The sequence below is a fragment of the Haemorhous mexicanus genome, chromosome 2 (genome assembly GCF_027477595.1).
Source record: "Haemorhous mexicanus isolate bHaeMex1 chromosome 2, bHaeMex1.pri, whole genome shotgun sequence".
Taxonomy (NCBI): Eukaryota; Metazoa; Chordata; class Aves; order Passeriformes; family Fringillidae; genus Haemorhous; species Haemorhous mexicanus.
In genome coordinates this window covers 111,449,533-111,462,684 of record NC_082342.1, presented here as the reverse complement: position 1 = coordinate 111,462,684, position 13,152 = coordinate 111,449,533, and the positions used below count along the sequence as shown (strand labels likewise).

The following is a 13,152-nucleotide window of genomic DNA, read 5'->3' as shown; positions in this document are numbered from 1 at the left end:
ATCTCAGTCACATTAAAACACACAAGTCACATTTTCTCCTCTCACTTGTGCATCAGCCAGGCTCTGTCATGAATGGGACCAACATCCTAAGTGGAGCTAGCAGCTTTCAGCACTGCAAATAATGCAGTTTCTCTTATTCTGACAGCAAAATATCTCACGATGCAGACTTTTCTTTTCACACTTTACTGGGTCAGTGTAGGAGTACCCTGGAGTTACTGTCCTGTGGAGTATTCTGGAAATGCTCTTCCATTTGAGACACCCTAGCCTCTCCTGGGTTGTGTCACCTTCTGTGTGCTGAGGTCCTGGATGCCACTACAGCGAGCCCAGGTGACTGAGATCCCTTATTGCTCCCCTTTTGCTGAGCAGAACTGATCGGGCTGAGCTTCTCTGCAGATGGGACAGTGGTGGGGGGGACTAGGTCTTCCCTGTTTTATAATGCCCAGTTCTGGTGTAAACTAATATGGTAATGAATTTAATAAAAACATGAACAGATTTTTTTTTGAGAAAAAAGGCTCTTTGCAGACCCAGATCTCCCTTTTGTGCAGCCTGTCCCTTTCCTGAGCTCAGTGCAGTAGCTGCCTTGTGCTCTCTGTTTTGACCTGGATCTGCAGAGACTCTTGCATGAAGTTTTTGGTGGTGCCTCTGCTTTTAGGCTTGATGTGGTCACTTGCTGTCTACCTTTGCCTGTGATGCAATGCCACGTAGCTTTCCAAAAAAAAAGGAAAGCTCTTCTATTTTGTAAGGACAGGAAATGTTGATTTGAGCAGAAATAATAGATAATTAGGCATCCATGGATTGCGTATCAGTGTTTGGATGCCTTACAGAACACAAATTGTCAGTACTGCAGCAATATAGACAATCTTCTTCCTCTGCAATTTATGCCAAACCATACTCCTTGCCTTAAAACTTAGAAACAGGCATTCATTCATATGCAAAGAGGAAAACAACGTAAAATCCATTAAACCCTTTTTAATCTTCCTCCAGAAGAAATTAGCTGTTGCTGGAGTAGCGTGGATCTTTGCTGCATTTAACAAATTCTAGGGCTGATTACTCACCACAGACTGTCCTCACCAGCTGGTTTGTGTGGTGCTGAGCTACCCCAGTTACCTTTAAATGCATTCATTTTCAAGCAGAATCCAGTCTGTCTCACGTAGATTTAAATTAAGCACTGTGTAGCTGCAGTTGTAGGTGCTTGTGCAGACAGGAAGGCGTTTTTAAGAACTCCAGTGTTTTGCTGGTCTGCACTTCCTTTTCTCTTCTTGACCCAAGCTAAACTATGGACCCAAGCTAATCTCCTGCTGGGTCCCATTCCTGCCCCAGGACTCTTTCAAACCAAGCTGTACTATGCTGCAGTTTCTGGAGTCCTTAAGCTGACCTAAACCCTGGGGCTCTTCCTGAGAGAATTACCAAAGTACACAATAGATTTTGTATCTTCCTTTCCAAGGATTAGCTGCTACATGATTGATAGTGGTGAAATATTCTCATCCCCTCTTTTGGAAAGCATTTTTTAGGGAATTTGTGTCTCCTGATAAAAGTGCCAGAGGAGGTCCCAGGCTGTGCAGACACACATGTAAGTCCTAGAAGGTTTGGCAGGCCTGTGAGGTGGAGTCCTTAGAACTGAAGTGACAGCTCTCAGCACCAGCACGTGTGGTACAGCCATCCCTGGAGTCGAGATTTCACTGAGGAGCAGAATAAAAACCCATGTGCAGAGCATGTTGTTATTGAACCTATTGCTGTCCTTTTTAATAGGCAGTGTGCTGCTGGGGAGAGGGAGAGGGGCAGGAAGGGACCAAGGGTTCCTCTATTCTGTATATGGTAACCTCTGCTGTCCAGGCCTTCAGAGGCTGCCCTAGCCCTTTGCACTGCCTGGAGTTTGTGGGAGCCATGGCTCAGACCCATGCTGGTCAGTGATGCCGTTCCTCTGCCCTCTCCTCCTCTCCTGTACTGCCTCTGCTCTGCCTTGCTCAGCTGTTGGCCCTTGTTCTGCAGCTTGTAAAATACCCATAAAGCTGTTTATTGCCTCTCTTCCCTTCTCCTACAGCCTGCCATAGAGCAAAACTCAACAGTAATTAGGTTGCTGTTATGCTGACTGGTGTGTTCTCCCTTATGTGTCCGTCTCTCTCCCCAGTGTCCCACACATCATTTAAAACTGCATCATTTACAGCAGCTCTGGGGCAAAGATCATCCTGCAGCATCTGCTGCAGGGACTTTCTCACTGGGACTGCAAGCCTGGCATGGCAGAGCTGCCAGCAGTGGGACAGTGACAGTGGGACACTGCTGCTGGACACAGCGAGACTGTGACTGGCTGTGTGGTGGAAAGGTGAACAAAGGGGTGTTTCTGCTGCTGATTAACACCTGGCTTCCCTTTTCTAAAAACAAAATATGCTATGGGAAGTGTTTGAGAAGAATCAGCATGATCAAAGTATGGCTTCTGTGAAGGCTTGTTAGGAGCATCTTTGCAGCTGAACCCATTATGGACTCCATTTTGTTAGTACTTGAACATGATAAGATACTTTCTCTTTTTTTCCCTTTTTTACTTGAGCTTTTTTTCTCTTGTTTTTCCCTCTGCCCCCTCAGTTTTACCATGCTTGCAGGTCAGCACATTGCAAACATATTTTGCAATATATTTATCCTGAATGTGAGCATGTTGCATTCCAGTGTACTTCTGTAGGTGTGAACTATGTGTGCACACACAGGCATGTATATCAGTGTGTACCTCAGTGTATGTAGGCCACCATCCAATGTAAAGTGTCTGGGTAAATTAATTTGACATTGGGGGAAAATGTTTTTACCACTTACACTGATTGTAGAAGTACTCAGATTTGCTAATTAGGATGCTCAGAAAGTGAGTTCAGATCTTGTCTGCAGTCCTTATTCTCAACTGACGGGTGTGTAAGTTGGTGTAAGTAGTTTTCTCAAGTGTTTTTGAGAGGTTAAACCAAGCCACAGGTTACAGAACTGTTGTTGAATAAATCAGCTCAGAATCATCCGTGGATTTCAGTGCACTTTTGGTCTTTGTTTAAGCAAAAATGCATTTTTCAATGTTAAATTTCTAAATGGAAACTGAAGTGTCTTTTACAGTATAAAATATATATTCATGTGTGGTTGTTTAATTTTTCCCTTTCTTTCTGATAATTATTCCACTTCCTCTCTCTGTTCCTAAAGGAGGAAATGCCCCTGGAAAGCCAGTGAGAGAGGTTAGTGAGACGCAGGCTCACTGCCATGGCTTCTGTTTGTCACAGCTTGCTTTCTGTGCCCAGCATGTGTGTGACACAGCACGGGGTTGCTTGGGTTTGGTGAAGGGTGGGGGTGGTTTTATTTTGCTTTGGGTTTTGTTTGGTTTTGCTGAGTGCATTCCCCATGTGTGCTGCAATGGTGGTGTACCTCTCAACTTTCAGTAGAGACAGTGTCAGCTCAGGGCTCTGCATTTTCTTACATGCTCTCAGAGGTGGGAAATCAGGAATGGGGTGGTGAAAATACTACATTGAAATTAAGCCTCTGAATGATAAACGTTGTCAGTAAATATGCTGCAGTCACTGATTTATGTTCTGTTGCTCTTGTGTGTAAGCACAACAGGGAGACTGGGGTCTCTTGCTGTTCTGCTTACAAACATTTATGTGCCAGTATACCAACCATCATCTCCAGTGATTAAACAGTTTTTTTTAATATTTCTTTAGAAATATGAGAGTTGAGAGGTATGAGAGATTCAGGTGGTTTAATTTCCTGATGTACTATTGCAGAAAGAAGAATGCTACTAACATTCACCAGCTCCACAGTGTTGCATTCAGCAATGCAAATGGGCCATGGTTTTCACTGTGCACTTTGGACATGGTTGGTTTGATGCAAAATAGGTTTTGGAATTTGTGTGTCGCTGCTCATTAATGGAGGAAAGCGTTTTGCACTGCGTTGTCACAGCTCCTTTGAAAGCATTTCCAGAGCCTTGATTTTTCCTCTCTGAAGCTGCTCTTCACTTGCCAACCAGACACAGCGTTTGAAAGATGAATTTCTAGTGAAAATTATTATTAAAGATAAAATATTCAGAGACTGCCTGAGTGCAGTTGCAGTAGCTGTGAAATGACCTTTTCTGCACAGAAGACGCTCGGTGTGGATGAGGCAGGAATTGAAGGGTAACTTGGTTTGCAAACTTCTGCTGCTACAGAGGGAGGGGCTGGTGGAAACATTCTTAACAGAGCTGCTGTGGACCCCCAGTCACTGACAGGGTGCCCTGGGAAAGCCAGGATTTGTCCTGACGTGGTGCCTTGAAATACAGAGGTTCTCTGCTTCGGCTGTAGATGCTGGGGCAGGTTCAGCTGCTTCAAGGTGTAAGACCTTTGGTGCAGATTAAGTCTGTCCTTGAATGGCAAGTCCTCTCATATGGATCAAAAAAGGGTGCTTGAGATGGCATCAGCAGACTGTACAAATCCAGAAATTTAATGGGAAATACTTCACACTGAACCCTGCTTGTTCTCAGCTCATATACTCTGAGAACTGTTCTCCCATTTAGCAAAAACAGGTCATGGATTTCCACTATCCTCATTCATATTTGTGCATATTACTCAAAAAAAGCTTCTTCTGCAGAGGGTATACTCAATACAAGTAATTAACTACAACAAAAAAAAATTTGGCATGTTCTACCTGATCTGATTCCAGCAGTTTAACCCTAAAAAATTGACTTTAGTAAACTGCTGTGCACTCTCTGGCTGAGCTTGTGCTCACTAATGGTTCCAGAGGGACCTTGATAACTTGGAGAGCTGAATATAAAATGCAACTGTCCACCTGCTTATGAAGGATATGAGCTAAGGTATAGAACAGCTTCTGCTTTAGGTGTGAGTCTGTACGTGCAAAGGCAGATCCTGTGGTTTAAAACCCACCTGGCCAGCTTTTGATTCCATTACTCACATTTGGTATTGTCTTTGTGTGTAATCCCATGGATTTTGTGGCATTACTCAATATTAATAAGGGTATCAAAACCCAAGTCACCAACAGGAAGGATTTTTCTTTTGTCAGGAAAGGGATAGAAATCTCTTCTGCTAGAAAAGGCCCTGTATTGTGTTGGGATTTCTCAATTTACTTTCAATCCGCTCTTTCAAGTCTGAATGTTCCACATTTATTTTTCTGACAAGCTGTAGTATAAGATTGGTATTCTGTTACTGTGCCCACACCCATGGGCCTTGATTCCATTAGAGTCTCAGAAGCAAATTCAGCAGATGTGAAACACATCATTCTCTGTGTGACCAGAAGTGTCTGCAGAAATAGGTGTCTTCTGCTTTCCAAGCAAATGGCAGCTGTGGATTTCATAAGTTGAAGTTAATACTCTCCATGTCCGTTTTGAGTTTATTGCTGCATTTCAAAGTGCCTACTAGTTTTTTTTTACATAGCAGAATTTTTCAACCTTTCAGTGCCTCAAGCATGGATAAGACTTTCTCAGCTTTAATGTTAAAAAAAGAAGAATGGAATTAATGCCTTCTTTGATAGCATTACTTTAGAAATGTGAATAATTATGGAAAGTTCTGGTTTTTATTTTTTTAAGTGCTTTTATGACAGTATTTCTCTCATTTGCTTCTTAATTAAAAATGTCAACGTCCTACATTTCAGTACTAGAGAGGGCAAGTGAGCAGCTTCCAGTGGCAGCAGCAGAGCCCTCTGGAAGCAGTGAACTTAAACACTGATTTAGGTACAGACATGACAGGAGGGTGCACTCATTGCACATACAGTACCAGGAAATCATCATGTCCTTTGTTCCCAGCTCTTGCAGTCTCAGTTAACCTGGCTGCTACTCCCATGTCCAAGAGAGGCACAAATCCTGCTGGCAGTGCAGTGGCACCCAGCTCAGGGTCTGCCAGTTGTGTGGCTGGAGCACAGCCACCCCCTGCTCCTCTGGCCCATCCTGCCATCCCAGGGCTGTCCTGGAGACCGTGGTCCCCCTGCTGCTGCTGCATTTCCAGTCCAGCTGTCAGCACAGACTGCAGTCAGCAGTGCTTTGTGGCCATGCTCTGAGCTCTGACCTCAGATGGCTCTGGAGAAGACAGGAGTGTTCAGTTTTTATGCAGAGGAAATTAAGTCCTGAGCTGGAGAGGGAATGTGGATGTTGTGGGGGAGAGGGAGCTGTATCTCTTTAATCACTGCAGCATGCATCTGGGCAGCTTTTGAGGAGGGAGATCACATTCAAAGCATGGTTATTTCAAAAATATGATATCAATTAACAGATAAAGGAAAAAAAGTACTATTGGACATTTCTGTAATTTTTAAATATCAGAAAGTACCTAGGGATTCATGGATCCATAAGGACTTCTAATTGCCTGAACAATGTAGCAGTTTATACCAACTGTGGCATACATCTGAAAGGTTTTTTGTGTGTGTTTTTGGTTGAAGTTACTCTTTCTAGACCTAGCTCTATTTTGATATTACAAAATAGTAAATTTCTGAGAATGCAGTTTAGCAGTCTGGGTTGTTCTAAACCTACCAAAAGGGTGATCAGTCTTCCTGGGAACGATCAGTGTTGAAATCCTGAAGAGCCCTGGAGTTTTCTAGAAACAAAGCACAACAAATCTGAATGTGAGCCCATCACCCCGTGGGCAGCCTCTCGCAGCTGGCTACCCAGTCACAGCATTACTCTGCTTATACCAGAGGGGAATGTTCCCAAAAAGTCATGGAGTTTCAGTCAGAGTTTCAGGTGAGTAGAGCAGCTCAGCAGCTCAGCTGGTTTGCACCAGGATCTCCCACATATTCTTGATTTCATATGGCTTTGTCAGATTTTCACCTGTGATGGTATAAGTTGCTGGATTGATCTCAGTCTGCGTGATGCCAGTGACAGAGATTATCCCTTACAGCTAAAATAAATGTGGTAGGACACATTTACTTTAAAATAAACTTATGTTTTGACCAAAACTTGGCAGGAATCTTTCATACACAGTTACTTGTCATGCTGATGAGGAAATTACAAGGTTTTGCTTCAGATGAATAGGATGGCTATAGATTTATGATGTATGGATGAAATTGCTGATTGATGCATCTGTTTCTTTGCACATTAGTGCAGTTAGCAAACTGTGACCAGATACCAGAACCAAGTATTTTTTTGTATTGCTGTCTGGCAAGCTGTGTCACACCACAGCTCACTGTCCAGTGGGCAGCTTCTTGAATAGTTCTTGTTTAGATCCAGCCTAGTTTTGTATCACCAATGCTAAATTTAAAAAAAAAAAAAAAAAAAAAGAACTTCAACAACTTTAAAAAAAATTAGTTTTTGAATGTAGAGGGTGGTAGTAGTTCCCCAGAAGAAAAAAGCTCCTGAGGTTTTTCAGCATGGAGAAGAAGCTTTGGGGAGAATTCCAGTTCCTTAATGGGGGCTTATAAAAGGGAGGGAGAGGTACTTTTATGTAGGCAGATAGTTATAGGACAACAGGCAGTGGTTTAAACTGGAAAAGAGCAGGTTTAGACCAGATGTTAGAAAGCAATTCTTAACTGAGGGTGGCGAGACTCTGGCACAGGTTACCCAGAGTTGTGGATGCCCCACCCTTGGAAGTGTTTGAGGCCAGGTTGGATGGGTTCCTGAGCAGTCAGGTCTAGTGAGTGGCATTCCTGCCCATGGCAGGGAGGTTGGAACTAGATGGTTCCTAAGATCCTTCCAACCCAAACCATTCTATGGTTCTCTGAATAGTTCTGAGGTAATTTTTTTCTATTCCACAAAAGCTGCTGAACTGTGATCACTCCAGGCTCTGATTTACTGTAGAAATGTCAGCAGTGCATGACTACCACAATGTACAAGCATTGGGAGAGGATGGTGAGTCTGATTTTCCCCACAGGGAAGGTTCATTCCTGTTGTAGTTGGGTCAGGAGGGGAAGCCACCGTGTAGATGTGCAATGGTCAGTCAGGCTCCAGCCCATTACAGGTAGGGACTGCATGAAAGGCGTGTCCTGGATGTCCTGGTCATGTCCTCCCTCATTTGGGTGCTCCTTCCTCAAGGACCATGGTGAGGACTCCACATCCAGACTAATGGAAAGCACTTCTGAGAACCAGAGTTGTGGGCAGATGGCATTGCACTTCCTGTGTTTTTCAGCTAAATATTCTATCACTAGTGCTCCTAGAGAGTAAATCAAACCCCCTCAGGCCAGGGTGACATGCAGTTTTATTGAGTAATACTTCACTTATAAATGATCAGTTGCTGGCACTCTGCAGTGTGGAGACTTCTTGAGTTGGAGGTCATGAGCCCTTTTTTGCATCTAAATAAATCTTTCTTCAGCAATTATTTTCTATCTCCTCTTTTAACTCATTTATATCTTTGGCCTCAACATCACCCTGTGGTGAGGAGTTCAGTAATACAATTATGTGCTGTGTGGAGTATAATTTCCTTCTGCTTGGTTTAAGACCTTCTGTCTGCTGATTCCTCCTTGTCCTTGCAAGAAATCTCGAACACTCAGTCCTTGGTTTGGATCCTCATCTTGTCGGGTGCCAGATCTCAGTATTGTTCTCTCTTCAGTCATATTTTTTTCAGGAGGCAGACTCCAGATAAGGTTCAGTTGTTTAAACCATGATATCTCTGTCATTTGAGGTGCCAGAGGGTATTTGAGACAGTCATAGAGGTCTGAAATCTCACACAGGACTTGCAGGAGTGAGAGACACTTTTCTGAACAGCGGTGGGAGACCAGACAAGGTGTGCCAGGGGCTAAAATGGCAACTTTTGGCAATTCAATCTCCCCATCCTCGAGTTCATTTGATCTCTAATTGTGATTAAGCCATTTCTTACCACCCATCACCATTTGCTGATCTGGTGACATGAGTGTGAGAGTTGCAGGTTTCATCCCCAGAATTGCACTGTGTGTTCATTCATCACTTCTGTGTAGGAGGTTGTGGTTATACCCTCTTAGGACTTCAAAGTGGTTATGGGTGAAGGGAAATGCACAAGTGAACCCCTGCTTAGTAGTTAGCTGATAATTGTGGCATCTTTGTTTGTGCTGAACTGCTGTCCAAAAAGGAAAGGATATTTAAAAATGATTGAATGAACTGAGTTGCTTAGTTTGGTCATCATTATATCTATCTTTGCAGGTGTCCTGCTGAGGCCTCTTGGCTTTAATGATTTAGTTAATTACTGCTGATCTGTTTGTTTCTCTTTTTCTCCTTGATAGAACAGTGGATACTCAAACACTTGCAGCAACAGTCAGAAATTCTCTGTGATGTCAATGGACTTAATTGTTGCTTTTGGTGAACATTGATAATGATGAAGCTCCATCACCAGGGGGGAGATGGCTTATTTGCAGGGTGGTTTGCCATAGCTATTCAAGCCAGTGCTGCTGGTAAAGTGTTGTACAAACCTGGCAGCTGTTGCTAATGACAACCTGTTGGACTCATCCAGGAGGCTTCTGGAAGTCCCCTCCAGGGCTGGTGGCGAGCAGCACATGGAGAACGATGGATCTGGGAAGGTTTCCTGTCCACATGCTGCCACATCCTCTTTGTTTAACTTCCTCTTTGACTTTTTTTTTCAGGCCACAATGTAGGGAGCCTTTTCCACATGGCAGATGACCTGGGAAGAGCGATGGAAACCTTAGTGACCGTGATGACCGACGACAAGGTGTTAGAATAGCAAGATGTGTTTTACAACTTCAGGCGTTCCGCATGGTTTTTATAATATTCATACTACAAAGAGGATTAGACTGTAAGAGTTTACAAGAAAACAAATCTATATTTTTGTGAAGGGTAGTGGTACTATACTGTAGATTTCAGTAGTTTCCTAAGTCTGTTACTGTTTTGTTAACAATGGCAGGTTTTACACGTCTATGCAATTGTACAAAAATTATAAGAGAACTACATGTAAAATCTTGATAGCTAAATAACTTGCCATTTCTTTATATGGAACGCATTTCGGGTTGTTTAAAAAAAATTTATAACAGTTATAATGAAAGATTGTAAACTAAAGTGTGCTTTATAAAAATAATTGTTTATAGAAACCCCCTTAAAAAAAAACCACAAAAAAATATACTGAGGCAGTGCATTTGTTTAGTTTCATTTCAGCTCTGTAACAGTATCCAAGAGATTCATGTCCTGTGTTCTTTTCCTTGCCTATCAAAAAGAAAAAAGAAGGAAAGTATTTCCTGCAGTGATACCAGAATGACCACCTTACATTTCTCATTGTTTTTGTCTGACTAGGGCTGGCTTAGAAAAAATAACCAAAAAACCTGAACTTCCAATGAAGGTAGTTACATTTTATCTTTCCAATAAAATTAAGAATTACATTACTTACTGTCCTGGTTTTGGACAGCAACTAGCAATTACACAGCTAGTTTGCAATAATTAAATGAAAGAGCACATTATATGACAGAGCCTGCAAAAAAAAAAAAAAATCAAAAAATTAAAAACTCAGAAGAAAGACGGAAAGGAAAGAAGTTAAAGAGCATCCTGTGTGCCAGTGTTTCCTCTGATGACTGAATTCCTGGATGCTTTTAGTAAAGAAACATAGACATTGCCTTACTGGTTTGAACCCTGGGGCTCAGCAGGGCTGGGGACAACTCTCCCCCAATTGTCACCTTTGCTGCAGAGGAGAGAAAAGAGGGAGATGCTCCCCCCAGCCCCCTGTGGGGTTGGCTTCTGACCCAAAGCACAAGTAGGGTACCCAGAGAGCTCTGTCCAGCTCCCAGTGCTGGTAATGAGCACGGAGATCCTCCACCCTCTGGAAAAGGAGCCCTGAGCTTCCCACTGTCCTGTCTCATCCTGCTGCAGCAGCCGGTCCCAAGGAGCTGTGGTGCTGCAAGCCACCTTTGGGAAAGGCTGTGGAAGAGTTACTGCTGTTCTTGCCTCAAATGGTGATCAGGTGAAGGTAGTCACACTGCTCCATGAATATTTATCACCAAAACAAAGGCCCTGGTCCTTTCTCCTTCCCCGGTTCTCTGTACAAGTAATCCCTGCACAATTAACAGTAACGTGAGACAGAGAGGGGCTGATAGAGAAACAGATTAGCCAGCTTGACTGCAGCTCTGTGAGAGAGAGGTTTGGGTATGAGGTGCTGTCAGCAAAAGCTTTACCACTTCACCTTCTTAACCAGCTTTTAATTTTACCATAAAATACATAGAAACACAACCATCTGACTTTATATTGCAAGAGTAAAAAAATCTGTTACCTCTTCTTGTATGAAGTGTAATTAAACTTGGGAAAGATTTTATTTTGAATGCTAGTTAACATTGAACATGGCTAGTCATGCTATTTCTACCTCACTTTGGTTTTGTGGTGTTTCTGACAGTTACATATGACAAAGTTACGTCATCACCACGTGTCCATTGTGTGACCAGGTCTCATTGTTTAAGTAATAACAACGTTAATCATTTACCAAAAAAAAGTACAATCCCCCCCAAACCTCTGCTTTCCTAATAAAGAGCTTTTTAACACTTGATTACAATAGGAACCCTCATTATTTCTCATGTCCTTTTTTATCAGAAGGTTTAAATTGCGATTTGAGAAAGAGATGGGTTTCTTCTTTTTTCCCCCTTATACATTAAACCTTCTCTTCAGAAAAATTACGGAGGAAAAAGAGATTGCACGATTGTTTTCATCAGGGTTTTGTTTTGTTTGTTTTACTTTCTAGATCTTAGTTTTGGAGTGAGTCTGTCAAAAAGTATTTAAAAAGTTGAAAGCTTTATTGCTGCTTTTTTAAGCATAATTTGGGAATTATTTCATATTCCTTATAATGACAAAGTATTAAACTGTAAAACATAATCAGTGTAGTTGAATACATAAATACCATATGGCATGTTATTTCATCGTTACTCAGTACTGGTTTATTACTTGGATATCATAATATATTGTGTTTTAACACCAACACTGTAACATTTACTAATTATTTTTATAAACTTCTGTTTTACTGCATTTTTTTTCACAACATACCAAATTTCACCAAATATATGCCTTACTATTGTATTATATACTGCTTTACTGTGTATATCAATAAAGCACGCAATTATGTTATATAAAAGGTGCAGGAGTTTTTGTGGCTGTTCAGCACTCACCCAGCACATCTCCCCAGCAATCCTTGCCATACTGCACTGGCCAAACTCCCTGCTGCCATCACCTCAGTGCCTCAGCTCTCCCTGGTTTGGGGTTTTCTCCCCTGCTGAAGTTGTGAACCTCCTGTGCTCCCCAAGCTTTTGGGGGTTTGCCAGTCCCACACTTCTTACCTCACCCCTGACAGGACCTTCAGGCCAGATTGATTCAGTCCAACAGCTGATAGTCACCTTGCCACACCAGGTGTAACGTTAGGAAAAGCCTCTCTGGGGCTTTGGGAAGTGTCTGTTCCCATCAGAGAGGCTGATCACACATCTCCCTTATCTAGGAAAAGTGTAGGCATTGATACCCAGACTCCACTCAGCTGTGGCACGATGCTGCCTTTGAGTTACCTTTTGGTGGTAGAAATAATGTGGTGAAAATAATAAAATACAAAGGCAAAACCAGCATATGTTTGCCTATGATTTTGATAATACAGTGAAGGGAAGGTGGGAATTTCCTCATTTCATTCACTTGAGGAAATAAATACACATCCCACATCCACTCTCCCAGACTCGAGTCACTCTGGTTCACTCCTACATAAGTCAATCAGCATGTGCTTTGCTGTACTGAATTCTTCCCTGAAGACTGTACAATCCACAAAGCACAGCAGTCCCCCATGGTGACTGTTGAATTCAATTAAGCAAGAGGGAGGATAGCTCTACTCATTTCCCCCACACCTGTGACCCCATGATTTACAACTCCTGACATCCCATCAATCAGACCTGGTGTTCCTGAGTGGCTCTTTGGAATGTTTTCCTTATGTATGTTCAGCAAAATACCCTCCTCAAGGACTGGTCAGTGTCCTTTGCTCTCTGGGCAGAGGGGAAAATGACTTCTCTTTGATTTTGTCTGCCTTGTTAGCATGCTGCCCTTTACTCCTTGACATTTGCTTTGCCTTTTCAATTGATGGATGAATGGATAGATAGATAGATAGATAGATAGATAGATAGATAGATAGATAGATAGATAGATAGATAGATAGATAGATAGATAATGATAGATACAAATCCTGAGGCCCTGCTAGCCAGGTCAGCAACACTGGGAGAGGTTGGAGGTTCCCTTCTGAAGGAGGCCACAGGTCTCTGCTCCCCACTGCTCAGCACAGTGTCAGACACAGCTCAGGGCAG

General features: G+C 42.5%; 1 protein-coding gene across 13 annotated transcripts in view; it reads left to right on the top strand.

Moving 5' to 3' along the window:
- Window positions 1-11,954, top strand: part of DMD (dystrophin) — a 979,946-nt gene extending 967,992 nt beyond the window's left edge. For 9 of the 13 annotated variants that reach the window (XM_059839939.1, XM_059839941.1, XM_059839940.1 and 6 more), the window contains one exon: window positions 9,478-11,954. In XM_059839939.1, the coding sequence (XP_059695922.1) occupies window positions 9,478-9,575 (98 nt within the window). In that variant the 3' untranslated portion in view covers window positions 9,576-11,954. Of the gene's footprint in view, window positions 1-3,165; window positions 3,198-9,477 lie in introns of all 13 variants that reach the window. The other 4 variants (XM_059839938.1, XM_059839945.1, XM_059839949.1 and 1 more) reach the window with 1 other exon arrangement.
- Window positions 11,955-13,152: the final 1,198 nt, after the last annotated feature.